Source organism: Notamacropus eugenii, chromosome 4 (genome assembly GCF_028372415.1).
Source record: "Notamacropus eugenii isolate mMacEug1 chromosome 4, mMacEug1.pri_v2, whole genome shotgun sequence".
Taxonomy (NCBI): Eukaryota; Metazoa; Chordata; class Mammalia; order Diprotodontia; family Macropodidae; genus Notamacropus; species Notamacropus eugenii.
The window spans coordinates 271540240-271558949 of record NC_092875.1 but is presented as its reverse complement, the minus strand read 5'-3'; the positions used below and the strand labels follow the sequence as shown (position 1 = coordinate 271558949).

Here is an 18710-nt window from a genome sequence, read left to right as displayed (position 1 = left end):
GGGAGGCCCTGCGTAAGTGTGTCTTTCTAGTCCGCCATCTTGGCTCTGCCCCCCCAATTCCAGAGTTCTTAAGAGAGATCTTGAGAGTGTCCTTGGATTGCTTTTACTGTCTACTGGGTGAGCATTTGCCCTGGGTGAGTTCTCCATAAAACAGTCTTTTTGGCAATGCATTTGAACAGCTTGGCCAGCCCATCAGAGTTGCTCTTTCTGCAGTAAAGTTTGAATACCTGGCAGTTTAGTTAACAGTTAATACCAAGAAAACACAGGTGCTCCATCAGCCATTACCGCACTGTCCATATGTGAAACCATTGGTTACAGCAAATGGAAAAGTTTTGAATGCTGTGGATAAGTTCACTTACCTTGGTGAACTTTCCAGATATATACATATTGACAAAGAGGTTGATGCAGCCATTGTCAGAGCTAGTTCTGTGTTTGGGAAACTCCGAAGGAAAGTTTGGGAAAAAAGAGGTAGACTGACTACCATACTGAAGGTCTACAGAGCAGTTGTGCTGACCTCATTGCTATATGCCTGTGAAACCTAGATAGTATATCAGCACCATGCCAGGAAACTGAATCACTTCCATTTGAATTGTCTTAGGAATATTCTGAAGATCATCTGGCAGAATAAGGTACCAGACACTGATGTCCTTTCTTGAACTAAACTGCCAAGCTTCCCCACCTAGGACTCCTTTCTTAAAATGATGGCTGTATTGACCTCAGTACTCTACAGTGCACTGAATACTAGAAAGTTTAAAAGTAACTGCAAGAAACAATCACAAATGGTCTTCTTCAAACACTGCAGGAGAAATATCCCTTCTAGAATTATTTGTTCAGAATCCTCCACCTCTCAAAAAAGGAAAGTTCAAAGATTAAGCCCCCATGGGGAAGCAAAACATGGAGCGGCATAGTAGAAACACAAAATGACCAAATCAATGAAAAGTCCTAACACAATGAAAAATGAAAACAGTGAAAAAAATACTTGTGATCAATGAAGGAGCATAGTGATTGACCTACATGCAAGATAGTGCAGAAAATAGGGTGCTGGATTTGGAGTTTAAAAAACCTGAATTGAAATCCTATCTCAGACACTTAATAACTGACCCTAGTCAAGTCACATAACCTTTCTTAACTCTAATTACCCAATCTGTACAATAATAGGGCTGGGATTAAAGAGCTTTGAGGTCTCTTCCAGCTCAAAATCTAGGATACTGTGATCCTAAATTCAAACTTTCTTTAATTCAGTAGTTTCTGTAGTCCCTGTTACAAGGGCCTATATAAGGGCTGTCCCAGTCTGTGGAGTAAGAAGAATTTGGAGTTGGTAGTGCAGGTTTGCTGTTTTTTTTTTTTCACTGTGAAGGTTATACTGCAGTAATTTATTTTCTATTTCATCTTTTTGATTGTTGTCCTTTTGGCTGGAATCATTGACTCTTCCATCTAATGTTATTTCCCTCGAAAATTGGGGATGAAGATTGGGGATGGGGAAAAGATTTGCTCCGAGAACTAGGAGCAAATGAGAAGTTGTTGCGAAGTGGTAGATTTAGCTTTATTGTGAGGAAGAATTTCCAACACAACCATTCCAGTGTGGAATAGCCTGCTTCTGGAGGTGGTTAGTCCTCCTTCATCACAGGACTGCAAATAAACACTAGAGCTTGTCAGTTATATTGTAGAGGTGATTCTTACTCAGCTAGGTGGCACAGTGGATAGAGCGCTAGACCTGGAGTCAGGAAGTTCATATCTGGCCCAAGATGCTGTTTGAATCTGCTATGCTGCAATCACAAGGATAACTTATAGCAACACTTCTCATAATGACACAAGGCAATAACCAGAAGACATACATTTCCAATTTCATGGAGGGTGACCTATTCAAAATCCAGATTAGAAAAGAGATTGCCTATAGAAAATGAGTTTTCCAGATCCTGCTCTTCACAAATAACATGCTGATTCTATTAAGCACAGAATGCTGCTTCAGTATAATCATGGCCACTCAAAAGATACTGACTTAGTAAAGCATGCTGCCAAAACCAAGTAAGTAAATTGTGCATATTGCTTAGATTATGACATGCAGTTGGATGGAAAGTTCATTGGATTAGTCTGTCAGTACCTGTATTGGCAAGTATTGAAGATAAACAATGTAGAACTGAATTGGAATAAATGAGTGGGCTGGATCATTATGGGGAAATTATTCAGTTCTTTCAACAATCCCAAGGTACTTGCAGCCAACCAAAGCCATTCTTATGAGTGCAGCAAATGATGATGTATGCTTGTTGTTGGTAGGATACTATTATTTATTACTAGTCTACTACTGTAGAATGCAATGGGAAGACTCACGGTGGATGCAAGTAGGAGGAGGCATATTGACAATATATAATAGGATCTTACTTATGTTTTTATCTCAGTGGAAAAAGATGTGCTGGACATGTAGCAAGAGCATGGCAGCCTTCATGTTGCATGTGTTTTTTGTGAAATATTAAGACTTAAAGTTTTAACTTGAAAATATAGACCAATAAGAATATATACCTGTTTGCTAGAGAGAACTGTGAGGAAGAAATGTTAACTTTAATATAGAAATAAATAAAAACAAATAGAATATTAGGTGTAGGCATATAAGCAAGATTGTATTTAAGCATCTTCACCCACAAAGTCCCTAATACATATCCCAGACTGATTTTACAGTTTGTCCATCACAAGAACATTTACCATTTTTGGAAAAGTTATTTTCCCTGAAGCAGCAGCAGCAACAGCGAACACCACCACCAATCCTTGTTTGTGAAAGCATGAAATGATAACCATTAGGTGATTAGTGGCAGGTACATTAACTTTCACTTTTTCAAAAAATGAACAACTTTTGGCAATGCCTGCTGGTACAGTCTGTGAACTAAAATATAGCCAGTAATTTGAATTAATAGTCTAGTGATTTAAAATAGGATTTTTATTTATTTATTTATTTTTGCTGTTGTTGCTGAGAAAGGAAAGTTGTCTTTCTAGTTAATAAAGGTATCTGGCCTATTTTTCTTTGTTCTAATAATAAACTTGCTGCCAGTGGCCTGGTTTCAGAAATTGGCTTCTGATGTTTCTTTCTGACGTTAATATTTCTCCTGAAACTTAGAACATTCATGTAAAGACTGGGAAATCTAGTCATATTCTTCTGTTGATTACTTCTATTTATGTCTTTTCTGTTTTGCATCACTAGTACTTTCTTATTAAGTTATTTATGAATAACAGCTTGTTTAAAATTTTGAAGGGACTTGATTTTATTTGAAAAAGTTGAATTATTTGAGGCATTCATTATTTGATATATTGTTGGTGCATGTAAAGATTTGCTCAAGTGCCTTTTTGGGCCATTTTTAGACATTTCTTAGTTCAGAACCAATAGTATAAACAGCTTTTTTCATGAGCTATTTGTTTCCATGGAGGAGAAAACCTTTTTTTTTATAAATGGACTGAAATTTAAATAAGAAGTTAGAAAAAACTGATGGTTAGGTGTTTTAAAATATGAGAATAGGTTTTTGAGGGAGGATATCTTTTCCTTATAATTTTTCAGTATGACTTCTGCAGTCTTGTTTCTTGGGTAAATTTGATAGGAGTCAGCATTGAAGTAGTCACCTATCCATTAGTCACAACTGAATTTTAGTCCCAAGTTATTTGCTCGTTGTTATTATCCAGCATCCTGGGAAGCTAGGTAGTACAGTGGATAGAGTGCCTGGCCTGGAGTGAGGAAGACCTGAGCTCCATTCTGACCTCAGGCACCTACAGGTTATGTGACCCTGGGCAAGTAACTTAATCCTGTTTGTCTCAGTTTCCTCATCTGTAAAATGAACTGGAGAAGGAAATGGTAAACCACTCCAGTATCTCTGTCAAGAAAACCCCAAATGGGGTCGTGAAGATTTGGGTATCACTGAAATGTTGGAATAACAAATCCAGCGTACTACCCTGTCACCTGCTCTTCTGACCTTTTAGTGTAGACTTAAAGAATTTAAGCTTTTATTAAGCTTATGATATGGGAAAGTTGAAAGGCAGTTCTGATACATTTCAACAGATTTTTTCCACAGTGCAAATTACATGACACGTAAATATAAATGGTGTTTTTGATTCTCATTGCCCTAGTACAGAGGCTCTGGAGTGAGATTAGGGATACCTGGATTCAAGTTATGCCTTTAATACTCTATACCTGTGTCCTTGGTTCTTACTTCTCTGGGACTCAGTTTTCTTATGTGTAAAATGAGGCCTTAAAGACTTACATGATATCTGAGGTTCCTTATAGGTATAGATTGGTGATCCAGTGATCCTAATTGAATATTTTTATTAACATCATCTTCTGTTAACCTGGATGACCAAGGAAGAACTCTAATTTTGTTTAATATAGATTATTTAAATAGGGTCCTGTATTTACAGCTTGAGGAGCCTTTAGAGCCTATCTAGTTGAACCTCCTCATTTTCTGTGTAAGGCAGCTGAGGCCTTGAGAGATTAAATAACTTACCCGTGACCATACAGATAGTAAATGTGGGATTTGAGTCTAGGTCTTCCTGACTCTAGACCCTGCTCTCTATCTACTTTGTCATGATTAACTCACCGGTGTTAACCTGAAAGAACTTTTGTAGTAGAGTGCTGTAGGGTTTTATTGTGGGTGCTCTTTTCTTTTTTTAGATTCAAGTTTTATTTTTGTGTTTCATTTTTATGCTACAAACATTTATTGATCATTCCTATTTTGTGAGAGATCTCTTGTAACAAAGTACAACAGTTAAGTAAAAGTAATAATATGGTGACCTTATCAGAAAGTGCATCTAACATTTTTGTCACAAGACATTCAAATTTATTTTCATAATTTGACATTTTCTCCATCAATTTCTTCTGATTAGTTAATCGACAGAACAATAAATGAAGCCTGTATTTGTTGCACAACCCTGGCTGGAGGTCTTCCTTGATTTCTTTTTTTGAAAATTCAGTTTTATTTTCAGCTTTGAATTCCCTCCCTTCCTTCTCCCCTTTCTGTATCCCTGGAGAAGGTAAGAAAAAAAAACCTCATTACAAATATATGTTGTCAAGTAAAACAAATTCTAGTTCTGACAATCACTATTCCTCCTCCTATCTCCGCCCCCCCCGGAAAAAAAAAAACCACCAAAAAAGAAAACATGCTTCAGTCTGCACTCTTGAGGCTGTCAGCTTTCCGTCTTGAAATGGATAACGTTTCATCATGAGTCCTGTGGATTCATGTCTGATCATTATGTTGATCAGAGTTCTTAATTCTTTCAGAGTTGTTTATCTTTTGAACATTATAGCTATTGTACACATTGTACTCCTGGTCCTGCTCACTCCATTTTGCATCAGTTTACACAAATCTCAGATTTAAAAAAAAAAAAAAACATTTCCTTCATTTTTTCTGACAGCACAGTAGTATTCTGTCACCTTCATATACCATAACTTATTCAGCTGTTCCCCATTTGACAGGCATCCCTAGAGTTTCCATTTCTTTGCTACTATGAAAAGAGCTGTTATAAATATTTTTTACATAATGAGTTTTTCCCCTCTTTTTTGTTTCTCTTTGGATATAGATCTAGTAATGGTTTCATTGAGTACTGTTCTTTTCAACATTTTTATAAGTTAGGGGATGGAATAATTACCATGCTTATCAAGTCTGTAGATGACTATACCAGGATCCAAAAAGGTTGAGACCACTTGATGGAGCCTGATGTAGAAACTTTGTAACTCTGTAAGATAGACTAAGAATGTGTGTACCAAAATTAATGTCATTTAAACATCTTAAACTCAGCATGTCTAAAACTCATTATCTGTCTTCTGAAAACTTTTTCCTAACTACCTTATCATGGTTGAGCAGGGCACCTAGGTGGCACAGTGGGTAGAACACCAGCCTTGGAGTCAGGAGGACTTGAGTTCAAATGTGGCCTCACACACTTGACTCTTAACTAGCTGTGTGACCCTGGGCAAGTCACTTAACCCCAGTGCCTCACCAAAAAAAAAAAATCACTGTTGAGCACACCACTACCACACACACCAGTCATCCAGGCTTGCAGTCTAAGTGTCATCATGAACTCCTCCCTCTCTCTCACCCTCCACTATGCAATTTCTTACTGAGCCCTGATGATTGTACTTGCACATCTCATTCTTTCATCTGACATAGCCACCCCACTCCTGCGCAGGTCCTTATCACCTCATATGTGAACTAGTGCAGTAGTCTGCTGTTTGGAATTCCTGTCTCAAATCTCTTCCTGCTTCAATACATTCTCCACCAGCTATCAAATTTATCTTCTTAAAATGCAGATCTGACCCTGTCACCTCCCTATTCAATAAGCTCCACTGGCTCCCTATTGCCTCCAGGCTCATTATGTTCACTGGTTGTCCCTCAGGCCTGGAACTTTCTCCTTCCTAGCTTCCCTGCCTAGTTTTAGGACTCAGCCTAAGTCTCACATTTTGTCTTTCCTTCTGTGATTATCTCTAGTTTATTCTTTCTGTATTATGTTTGTACATAGTTTTTGGCATATCATTTCCTCCATCAGACTCTGAGCTCCTTGAGTGCAGAGATTCATTTTCTTTGCCTTTCTATCTCCAGTACTTAGCATAATAAGTGGCACCTTTGTGGGCACTTAATAAATGCTTGTTAACTTGATTTTGCCTGACTTAGTTTTAGCTTTATCTTGTTCATTGAATGAAAGAAATTAAAACCCTTTCCTTGCAGGTGGAGGGTAGGTTTGACCTAGAGAGGGCTGGAATCACTGTTATGCCATATTCAACAAACAGCCCTTGTGTTGTGGGAAATAGTGTGGGCTATAATGGATCGAGTACTAGATTTGGAGTTAGGACCTGGATTTGGAATCTCCCTATGCTATCTCTTTGAAACTGACCTTTGGATAATCACCTTCCACAACTTTATTTTCCTCATCTGTAAAATTAACTTGTACTAGACGACCCTTTCCAGTTCTAATTCCTGTTATTCTCGTAGAAATAATTTAGCATCTTTCAGCTGTTCCCACTACCTGCTTCACAAGACGTTGAAGGGTACGTATTATGTAAACATTAAAAGGGTCATTTAAAAGTAAGCCACTTTTTGTTGTTGTTGCATAAAATGAACGAAGGGATTGGTTTCACTGAAACTGGTTTCGCTGGTTTCAAGAAACCATTGACACAAGGATAGGATGAGACAGATGTGGCTAGAAAGTAGTTTATGTGAGAAAGACAATAATTTTAAAAGATTGTAAGCCTTAGTGTGATCCTACTTTACTAATACTACAGCCCCCCACTAGTAGGCCTGCTGAATTCTTCTTTGATTACTATCTCTTCGATTTGGAGGGCCACATTTTAGTAAGAAATTTTGTAACATGTCTAAGATTATGAGGGGCTTGAAGCCAAGGCAAACCACGATTGGTTGAAAGCACTGAGCATGTCACTTGGAGAATAGAAAGCTTAGAGAAATAACATCATAACTAACTTCAAATATTTGAAGGAAGGAGTATAATGTGAAAGATTAATTTTATTCTGCCTGAGCCCCGGAGACATCTTTAGGACCGATGAATAAGGAGAAGTTATAAGGAGACAGATTTTAGCTCATTAGAATGAAAGATTTCCTAAAATTAGAGCTATCCAGAATTGAAATGGACTGTGTGGTGAAGTTGCTGATTCCCCATGATTGGAAATATTTAAGTAGAACCTGTGTGATCACTTGCCAGTGAATCTTGTAGAGTAGATTCCTGCACAAATATGAGTTAGACTAGTTGGCCACTGAGGCTTCTTCCAATAGTCTTTGTTTCAGTTATTTTTGTTTCCTTGTAGAGGTAGGATTTCTTGGAATATCATCACTATCCCTTCTTAATAGTTATCTGGTGTCTGCACGTTTAAGAATGCTTGTTATTTTGCTTTTTGAAATTTTGAGAAATTAGAATTATTACAGCAGTTATGGAATTTCACTTTGATAGGGTGCTCACACCCCAACCCGAAGACCCTGTCTATCTTTGGCAGTAACTCATGAATGGGCGCCAGTGAGGCAAACTATCTCCACCTGTTATAAGAACAAGCTGACCTCTGTAGAATTTTCCTTTTATGACCAGGACTATCATGTGCCAACGGAACTATCATGTACTGATTCCCACAGTTACTGTATACAATCCAGAGGTCAAGCTATAGCAGTCAGCTCCCCTGGCTATCTTGTTACAGACGTGGCAGACCAAAAAATATATCCCATAGGAACGCATCTCCGCTGCTCCCAGGGTTTCCAGTAGTGACTGATACCTGTACCCAACATTTAGTTCCTGCCCTTCCCTCCTTGAGCATAGTTGGCACATAATGCAGTAAGTTTTTCCTATATAAGCTTTAGCATCATCCCCATTAGGCTGGAAGTTCCCTGAAGAGCTTCACCTGCTATATTAGTGTTAACGGTACATTTTTTTGTCCCCTGACTGGAAGTCTGCTTGAATCTGTAAAATTGAATTCTTTCCGAATGACTCTGCCCTGCCCCTGCCTAAACACTCTCTTCTGGATCCTCCTGGCTTCAGAGTGATTATCAGTAGTTACTGCTGCTGTTTCCCTCCCAGCCTGATGTCTTTCTTTTCTTTGTCTCATTAAAGGGGCTGTGCTCTGGCTACTTCTTAACAGGCCTATTCAATGAATAGGTGTTACCTCACCCTTCACCCTAAGTGAGTACCTGGATAGACCTTGGTCTAAAGGGGCCAGGGTCTCCCAGTGCATCCTGGGTCATCTCCAGTCATCCTGATGAATATCTGGTCACTGAATTCAGGTGACTCTGGAGGGGAAGTGAGGCTGGTGACCTGCACAGCCCTCCCTCACTCAAAACAAAGTCAAGTACAAATCATGTCATCATTGCTCTGATGGCATGGTCTTCTTCGGCATCAAAGGACAAACACAGCCCTGTACCTCTATAATTTTGGGGTTGTACTGTATTGTACTCCTAAACTGCATCAGCTGGCTATGAAGAAAAGAAAAAAAAAAACCTTGACTATCATAGATTCTTTTTTTCAAGACCATATTTATCTTGGGGACCTGGATCTTCCCTTTCTTTCCCTCCCATTTTTGGTGCGGGGCGGGCTCCTCTCCATTTGGGTCCATGAAAATTTTGGAAATGATAGTTTTAGGTTCATTACTTATGTGTATGATATTTTAGATCAAATATATTGTTATTTGACTTTTTTCAGTTTTCCTCAGAAAGATGTTTAATTTTGTATTAGTGGTAATAGTCGTCTTTTTTTTTTTTTTTAGTTCACAAAAATATATCATGGCTTTGTGTATAAAGCAATCATAGTCAACTTTTTGTTTTGCAAATACGTATTAGACTACTTGAAACAAATAAAAAATTGCTGTCCTCTTTATGTCTTAGGAAAAATTTTATGATAGAAAATGTCGCATGCTAAGAAATCTTTTGCACTTAATTATAAGGCTGGTTTATTGATAATTTTTACCATCTTGATCACTCTAAAATGCTAGTATATTCTTTGAACATATTACTTACTTAGCAAACATTCAAATCCATTCCATTTTGTTTATACAGTGAGTCTTTTTGGGGGATGTTATTTAAGCAGTTCTGTTTAGGATTAATGTGATTCGAGATATGAAAAAGCTCCAAGCATAGTGAGTCAAACTTTCCCTCCTCCTCAGAAATTGGTGTATTAATTAATAGCAGAGGCAAAATCTGGTTGTCACTTGTAGTTAATACACATGCTTTGCTAGATATCCCTCTCAAATTGCTTGTTATATTGACAGAAGATCAGAGACTAAGAGAATGCATGCATTCCTTAGGTGGGCCCATTGTTTTAATTTACAAAATCAGTCCTTCACATTGGAATCTCAGAGGATTTAAATTAAGGAAGGAATGAAAGATCAAAGAAAAATTCTGTTGTTCTTATGTTTGCTTTTTAGTGAATGGGAGAGAAGATTTTCAATCACTGCTGATGTTTGTTTTTTCATTGGTTCAGAAGATACTCTCTTGTAGATAACAGTATAATCTGGCATGCTTCCCTGATTCAGGGAAAGCAGATTTCAAAGCTTTTTGCTTTAGTACTTTAGAGCCATTGTGTAGTTTGTCCTTCATTTTGGAAGAGGACCATGACCTCAAGGAGATGATTGCAACAGGACTTGCAGTTGAATTGGATTTGAGTGAGGGAGGGCTGTGCAACTCAGCTTCACTTTGTCCTCCAGAGCCATCTGAATCCAGTGGCCAGATATCTTTCAGGAAGATTACATTCAGTGTGAGCCAGGAGGGCCCAAAAAGTAACCATTAAGTGGTGCTTGTGTAGGGGCCTATTGTCCAATCAATAAAAACCAGAGTGAGTTGGGCTAAAGGCTTGGTCTTTAAGAAAGAAATCTAGCCAATAAACCCCAAGAAAACTAGGTAGGTTCCAGCCATTAAAATATACCTTCTTTTGGGCAGAACACCCTCAGGTAAGGGCATGATACCCCATGTGTGATATCTCCTCTCCTATCAGAGAGCCATAAGGAGTTGCTTGAAGCACATAAAGGGTTAAGCATAGATGACACAGTTGAGGAGAACCCAGAAACACTGTGGATGCTAGCGATAGGATTGACAAGATTTTGACAGATTACAGAATTAGTTCGAATCTGATTAGAGAAAATATAGTAGGGATAAACATAGTTTTATACTTAATTACAAAAGACTTAACTTTGTGAATCTAAGACTGGGGAAGCAAGGCTAGATAGCAGTTTTGTCTAGAAAAGGTCTGGGAGATTTAATAGACTGTAAGCTCTGTAAGAGCCAACAGTCTGCTATGGCAGCCAAAAAAGCAAATGAGATCTTGGGCCCCAAAGATTGAGAAGGCATGGTCCCTTTGTACTCTGCCCTGATCTGACCTTATCTGGAATATTGTCTGAAATGTGAATCACATTTTAGGAATATCATTGATGTTATCAAGATTATCCAGAGGAGAGTGGCCGAAATGGTGAAGGGCCTTGAGTCCTTCCCTTGTGGGGATTGTTTAAAGGAACTGGACACGTTTGACTGCAGAAAAGAAAGCTATGGTGTATGTGGGGGGATGGGGAAAGAGGGGGGCTGATATCCTTGTTCAAATCTATGGAAAAACATCCTTTAGAAGTAAGATTAAACATATTCCTTTGGCTTTAAGAGAGCAGTTAGGAACGACAGGTAGAAGTTGCAAAGAGCTCAATTTCAGCCTGATAAAAGGAAATATTCCTAAATAGTTAAAAATCTTTGAAAATAGAATGGGCTGCCGTGGTTGTAGTGAGTTCCCCAGCATCAGAAGTCTTCAGGCTGAAGCTGTGCGAGCATTTGTTAGGAATTTTATATTGGAGAAATGACACAGTAGCTTGAGTGGTAGGCCACTCAGGTACGCCATAGATTCAGAGCAAGGTCAAACCTCAGAAGTCATCTAGTCCAGCCTTCTCATTTTACAGATGAGGAACTGAGGCCAAGAGAGGTGGATCAAATTACCTAGGCCCTAGGTCTCATAGCTAGTAACTGTTTGTGGAAGAGTTTGGATCCAGGTTTTCCTGACTCCAAGTCCAAAACTCTACCTAGTACATTATGCTGCCATATTGGGATTCCTTGCAATTCTAAAATTTTGTGCAAAACTAAGTTGATGAAGGATATTTGTTGCCTGGGTTTCAGTAACTTGACCAGGGTCACACAGCCGGTAAATGTCATTCTGGTAACTTTGCTACACTTCTGCTATATAACAAAATTGTAAGTGACCAAAAAAAATTTATTTCACACTGTGGTACATAGTCTTGCCAAGTAAAATGTCATAATATTTACATTTTTCCTTAGCATCTCATTATGCCAATATGTTGATTCTAATAAGGGGACGGCTTCAGATTCTTCGTGTGTAAGTACTGGTTCCAAGTAGCATAGCCTTGCAGAATGTGTTCTGGGTCTGGTCTAGCTTTATAGGTTCTTTCATTTGTTCTCTGATGAAAACTCAATACTTCACTTAAACAATACTTGTTTTTTTTTTCCCCAAGTTCTTTCTTCCCCAGGGTAATGTATCTTGACCCCCATGCTGGCTGAGACAGAGAATATAACTTTACTTTTGTTTCCCATCAGTGTCACTTTGAATGAATCAAGTGCAAAAATATGTATTGTTTTATTGAAGGATGAGTGTTTGATCTGTTCTCTCTCAAGTTACTTCAATCACATTACTCAAAAGATCACACAATTAGAGTTGAAGGAGGACCTTTAGTCCAGATTAGAGAAGGGAGGAAGCTGTCTAGCACAAACCTCTCATGTTAAAGATGAGTAAACTGGGGCCCAGGGAGGTTGTAATTTGCTCAAAGTCATGTAGAGAATAAGAGTTAGAGGTACTTGAACTCAGGCCCTCTGACTCCTAAGCCAGTGGCAGATCCTTTTCATTTTCATCATTGATACTCTTATTTCAGGGAATTTCGCAGAATTTTTTGTTTGTTTTCAGTAGTATGTAGACAAAGAATTAAATGACTAAGGCTCTTTCAGTTTGCTTTTTTGTTCCGTATGTGAATTTCCTTGAAGTAAATTATCTTTTCTTGCTTCGTTCTGGTGACGGTGTAGGTAGGACATTGAATTCTAACATTTGGAAATATAGTACTAGTTTTGACAAGCATTCAAACACTAAATATTTGGGCACATTTTTGAAATTTTTAGATTGCAAAAGATAATTGATTCTTTATTCCTTTTTAATAACCTCTCCTACTTTACTTAAAAAAATGTGAGCACTGTTGTCTTCTCTGCTTGAAAAATCTCTCCCTATTTTCACCTCCTACAGTCATGTCTCTAGGAAGAAGTGTCTTACCTCCTCTATGTCTTTAATCTTAACGCCATGTTTCTTTCCTAACTCCTTGTTCCAGCAGTCTTACTCTCAGGCATCTTTTATCTCTCATCTCCACTGCATATAAACATGCTTATATTTCTTCTCTCCTAAAAAAGTAATTCCCTAGGTTTAAAAATCACTAACTCTAGAGTAAAAAAAGACTGAATTCACATCCTGCTCCTGATGCTTACTATCATTTCCTCTTGTTGGGGCTCAGTTTCCTCTTCTGTCAAATGAAAGGGTTGAACTGAGCCTTTTTCCAACTTTTTCTATGGCTGCCTCCCTGAGGTACTGTCCCATTTATCATCTTTTCACTGTGAAAATTCTTTAAAGAGTAACTTGACCTTTCTGTCACCACTTCTCTAAGCAACTGATTTGTTCCTCAGTGTCTTTCAATCTCTCTTTTCTCTATTGAACTAGCTCTCTCATCTCAAAAATCAGCTTCTCAGTAGCTAAATTAAAATGCCTTACCTTAGTCATCATTCATTACCTGGATAGTTCTCTTAGAGTCTCCGACTTCGTATTCTTCCACTTCTCTTTCCTTTCTGACCACTCATTTTTAAGTCCTCTTGCTTCTAAATCAGGGGTTCTTAACTTTTTTGCATGTCATAGACTGCTTTGGCAGTTTGTTAAAGTTTCTGGACCCCTTCTCACAATAATATTTTTTCTTACATTAATGATTGATGGAAACAATCAATTTTGCTTAGAGGCTGATGGAAATAAAAATGTCATTTCTCCCTCGAGTAAGTTTCACAGACACCCATATAATCTATCCACAGACCCAACCCCCAGTTAAGAACTCCTGTTTTAAATGTAGACAATCACCAGGATGCTTTTCTTGGTCTCCTCTTCCCCTTTGATTCTCTCCTACAGACATACACACATATTATTTACATGCACTGTCAGTCACATGCTTAATAAGCATTTATTAAGCTCTTGCTATTGTGGCAATTTATAGGAATATAAAGAAAGGCAGAAACAGCCTGTGTCCTCAAAGAATTAACATTCTAGTGAGGGAGACAACATATTATAAAACAACAAGGTACCTGCAACGTACACATGCATACACAGAGTGAATGGTATGTAATCTGTGGGGGGAAAGGCACTAGCAGCTGGGAGGCTAGAGATTGGGGTGAGGGAAGCAGGAGAAAGACCTCCTGCAGAAGGTCAGATTTGAGCTGAGCCTCAGAGGAAGCCAGAGAAGCTAGTGGGTGGAGATAGGAGAGAGATTAAAATGTAGTAACAGCCACTGGAAAGGCAGGGAGTTGGAAGATGGAGATGGAGGTCCCTAGGGGAGAAATAGCAAGTAGCTCAATTAATCTGCATCATTAGAGAATGTGGAAGGAAACATAGGAAAGGCCAGGCTGTGAGAGCTTTAAATGCCAGAGGATTTTGTGTTTAATTCTGTAAGCCAATGGTGTCACACTCAAGTAGAAATGAGAACCCCTAAACTATACATAAGAACACCTGTGGCTCACATATTGACTTAGAAAACTGCATGTTAACATTATTTAGGTTCTATTGTATTTTTATTTATTTTAACTTTGCAATTACATTTCAATCTGATTCAGAGCCACGCTTGGGAGTGTTGCTGGCCCATGCTTAGGCAAGAAGAAGCCACTGGAGTGTCTGTTTCTCTGTCCTTCTCTCTTTTCCCCTACCCTCTCCTGCCCTCCCATTATCACAACTTTGATTATTGCTTCTCTGTGGATAACTTTCAACAAAGGTGCAGTCTAGAAATCAGAATGAGAAGCAAGAAGTTTACTTCCCCACTGGCCCAGTGATTCACATAGGGGCATGAGATCTGAGGAGATCCAGAATTGATAGTTAGTATCCAAGTCTGAGATTTAGGAATTCTTATTTTTCCAGAAGTTGTGAACTATCAACATTTACAAACCTTTTGTGGTAAGCAAAAGTTATGGTCGTACCGTATTTTGGTGTGAAAGAGAAATATCTATAGCAGCATGGTTTGTGATTTTCTTTGCTAGAAGTTGGGGATTGGAGTTGAAGATGGGGGTGGCATCTTTATTGTATTTATAAATGCTCATTTTATTTTTATTTTTTTCAGGGAATATCTTGGTAAACAACTACAGTCGGAACAACCTCAAACAGCTACTGCAAGAAGTTGAATAGTGATGTCCGTTTTCAAAATTTCCAACTCTCCATACAGTGGCATAACTGGAGTGTGAATCTTAATATTTAGATTCAAGAGTAAATGATTTTTTTTTGCAGTATTCACCTCCTGCTATGCAGATATTTCTTCTCCCTTGTTTCTTTTTCTTCTTATGCTGTCTCCTAGTGAAAGTGATTATTTGTTAAATTGTATCATTTGAATAATTTGAATAATTGCCTTTTAAAAAGCTAGTCCTTTCCCATATCTGCAAAAATATAACTGTTACATGTATTGCCTTTGTTTTCTATATTTATTGTTTTGAAATGAATATAGCTATTAAAAGATATACATTCCAGAGTGTTCTTGTCAAAACATCTTCTCCAAATATTTTTCTCTTTCCTGGCTTGTCAGAAATTGAATGTTTCATACATTCCCCTTGTGCTTTATTATTATCCCAAAGTGGATGCAAAAAAAGTTATTGTAAAGTAGTTAGTGCAAAGAAAATTTTTACCTCTTTTAGATGTTTGTACAGAATGGACAGTTTTAAAAGTTGGACTTCACAAAAGGAGGAAGACATTCCAGAAATAGTGAACAGATGGTGCATGAGCATGCTCCATGGAATAAAGATGGGACAGAGAAGAGTCCAGTTTGAGTGGACCATATATTCTATACTTGAGAATAATATGGGAAGGCTAGAAAAGCAGGGTGACTCCTGATTGTAGGAGGTAATGGAGTGATTTTGGGAGTCAGGAAAGTGACTTGGTAACCCTAGAGAATCTGGAGGCAGGGAGACATTAGATTATTGTCTGAACTAAAAAAGACCACAAATTGAGCCTTGATAGTGGGACTTGAAAGGATGAAAATGAATATGATTGTCAATAGAAAAATAATTCTCATTTGAGCTGCACAATAGCTCAATGAAGTAAATTCTACAGGTTTCATCATCCTCATTTTACAGATGCAGGAACTTGAGCTTAGAGAATTTAAGTGACTTGGCCATGGACATAAAGCCAGTAAGTATGAAACCCTCTCCTTACTTCAGGTTGAGCAGTCTTTCTACTTATACTCTGTTGTCTGTCAATGAACAAATGGGGTTTGGAGTCTAGAAGAATATTTTTTTCTATGGAGGTATGGGAGAGGCCTTGGACTTGAGATTTCAATGGCATAGGGAATTCCTAGGTGAAAAAATACCTTCTACCAGTGCAGGCTGACAATTCTACAAGAGTACTGAGAGTTTAAGGGATTTGCCCAGGGTCACACAGTCAGTGTGGGAGAGGCAGCAGGACTTAACCCAAAAACTTTCTGGCTTTAAGACCAGTTCTCTCTCCACTTTACCAAATCTTACTTCTGTAGCTGTAAGCAAACATTTATTTTGCTTTTTATTTCTGAATTTAATGACCCCCCAATCTTCCAAAAGACACTTTGATATACAAAATAAAACAGAAAGAAGATGATTTACGAAACAGTAGGTCTTTATTCGTATTGCTTGCTTTAAAAAAAAGTATAATAAATTCAACATGCTGCTTTCAAAGCTGTCCTGCTTGTCTGTTTTACTTCGGTGTATTTTAAAAGATGCTTTATTTTCCTTTTTTTTGGCAAGTGTTGTTAGCTTCCATCTCCGTTCTACCCTCTTACCACCACTCCCCTGCCAAAGCAAAAAAACCAACGAACCTACAATCTGTATAACATAGGTAATTTTAAAACTGAAGTCACACATTTTCCATATCCAAAAATACATGTGGTATTCTGCACCTTGTGCCTCTCATATCCACTGTAGGTCACATACTCCATCAGTCCTCTGCATGCACATGTCTTCTCATTAGAGTGCTTTAAAGTCTTTTCAAGTTGTTTTTCTTTACGGAGTTGTTACTTCATATATTTTTCTCCTTCCATTCATTTCACTGTGGATCAGTTCATACAAGTCTAACCAAATTTCTATGAAACCATCCCTTTCATCATTTTCTTATGTACAGTAATATTCTCTTACATTCATATGTCATAATTTGTTGTTCAGCAGTTTTCTGACTGATGGTTCTCTTTCCCTGCCTCTTCCCTTCCAGTTCTTTAGTCCAACAAAAACTGGTATAAATATTTTTGTGTTCGTGAGTGGGTTTTTTTTTTTTAAATCTTTTTTGGGGTTGAGCCCTAGTAATGTTATTAGTGAGTCAAAAAGCATGCAGAGCTCAGTGACTTTTCGAGCATAGTTGCAAATTGCTCTCCAGAGTGAGTAACTGGGTCAGTTTACAACTCCTCTCATGTGCATTCTTCCAATTGTCATTTTCCTTTTTTTTTTTTTTTGGCATTTTTGCAAATATGAAGGGTATGGAGGACTGGTTTAATTTGCATTAATTATTAAATAAATATTGATGATTTGGGGACATTTTTTCATATATTCTAGCTTAGATTTCTTTTGACAATTCTTGTTCATATACTTTCACCATTTATCTGTTGGGAATCATTCATTCTTTGTGTGTGTGTGTGTGTGTGTGTGTGTGTGTGTGTGTGTGTGTGTATCTGTATTATGTATGGTTTGCTTTTATTTTAAAATATATAATAAATTGAACATGTAACATTCAAAGTTGTCCTCCTTATCTGTGATTCTGTAGCACTTTTTAAAAAAATATTTTAGACTCAAGGGCCAGAACACAAATGCAGAATAGAGAAAAGAGACAAAAACATATCATAAATTTAAATATGAGAACTTAAAAACAAAGTAAGAAAGATTGTCATTCTTACATATTTCAATTAGGTCCTAAGGGTATTCCAAAAGTCTTAGTGCAGTTTTAAGCTATTAAAACTTTGAATCAAAGCTTATTTTTACAAGTTTTTAGTGCTTAAACCAGTGCTAAGACTTTTGGACTACCAAGTAACAGTTCTTTTTTTTACAGAGGCAATGGCTACACACATTTTTTTTCCACTCTTAATGATTTCCGTAGCTTTAACTGCATTAATTTTAGTCATATTTTAGAAAACAACAAATTTGGATGTTACTTAATTTTCAGCCTTCTGTTGAAGAAGTTAAATATTTTTCCATGTTCTGAGATTGGGAATTGCTTTTGCTTTGAAAATAAGCTTTCAGATTTGGCAAATGATTCCTCTTAGATATATAACTTGTACCTTACTGTCTGATATGTGTTGTGAACATGTGGCACATAGCTCATTTTTAATGAGCTTTTAGCAGTTCTTGGCTTGCTGTTATACTGGCATCTACAGTAGCAATTATCCTTGCCAGATGTGCCAGTACAACTCAGAATTTCTCATCATTTCCTTCTATTTGCCCATAAGCTGCAAAGCCATCTTCATGTAGATCTGAATAGATTCTGTAGTTTACCAGTACATTTTTTGTATTCATATATTCATTCTTACTATTATAACATTCATTTTAAAATTTTTGAATTCCAAATTTGCTCTCTCCAGCCATTAAGAAAGCAAGCAATTATACATGTGAAGTCATGCAAAACATATTGTATTTTTACCTTATAAATACATTTAAAATTAATTTACTTCTTTCATTGTTATTGTGTCATTACCATCATTTGTTTCCTTCTGGGTAAAATCTTAATTTTTAAATCTTATTCATGTCACTATTTTAATATATCTTTTGATTTCTCTCAAGGCAGCAGATTTTTTTTTTAAAAACTTCACCATTTTTCATACTACTAACCAGAAGTTTCACTAGCTTATTGATCTTGCCCATCAGAAATTCTAACTCCTTAACAGTCATTCCCACATGATAACTCCCAGTCACTTTCCACCATTGTCATGGAGAAGAAGCCCTGTTCTAGGGGACGGAGCCAAGATGGCAGAATAGAAAGACACA

General features: G+C 37.5%; 1 protein-coding gene across 6 annotated transcripts in view; it reads left to right on the top strand.

Annotated features, from left to right (window-relative positions):
* The window catches only part of ATP6V1H (ATPase H+ transporting V1 subunit H), a 119882-nt gene extending 104620 nt beyond the window's left edge, over positions 1–15262 (top strand). For all 6 annotated transcript variants that reach the window (XM_072604593.1, XM_072604587.1, XM_072604594.1 and 3 more), the window contains one exon: positions 14846–15262. In XM_072604593.1, the coding sequence (XP_072460694.1) occupies positions 14846–14906 (61 nt within the window). In that variant the 3' untranslated portion in view covers positions 14907–15262. The remainder of the gene's footprint in view (positions 1–14845) is intronic.
* Positions 15263–18710: the final 3448 nt, after the last annotated feature.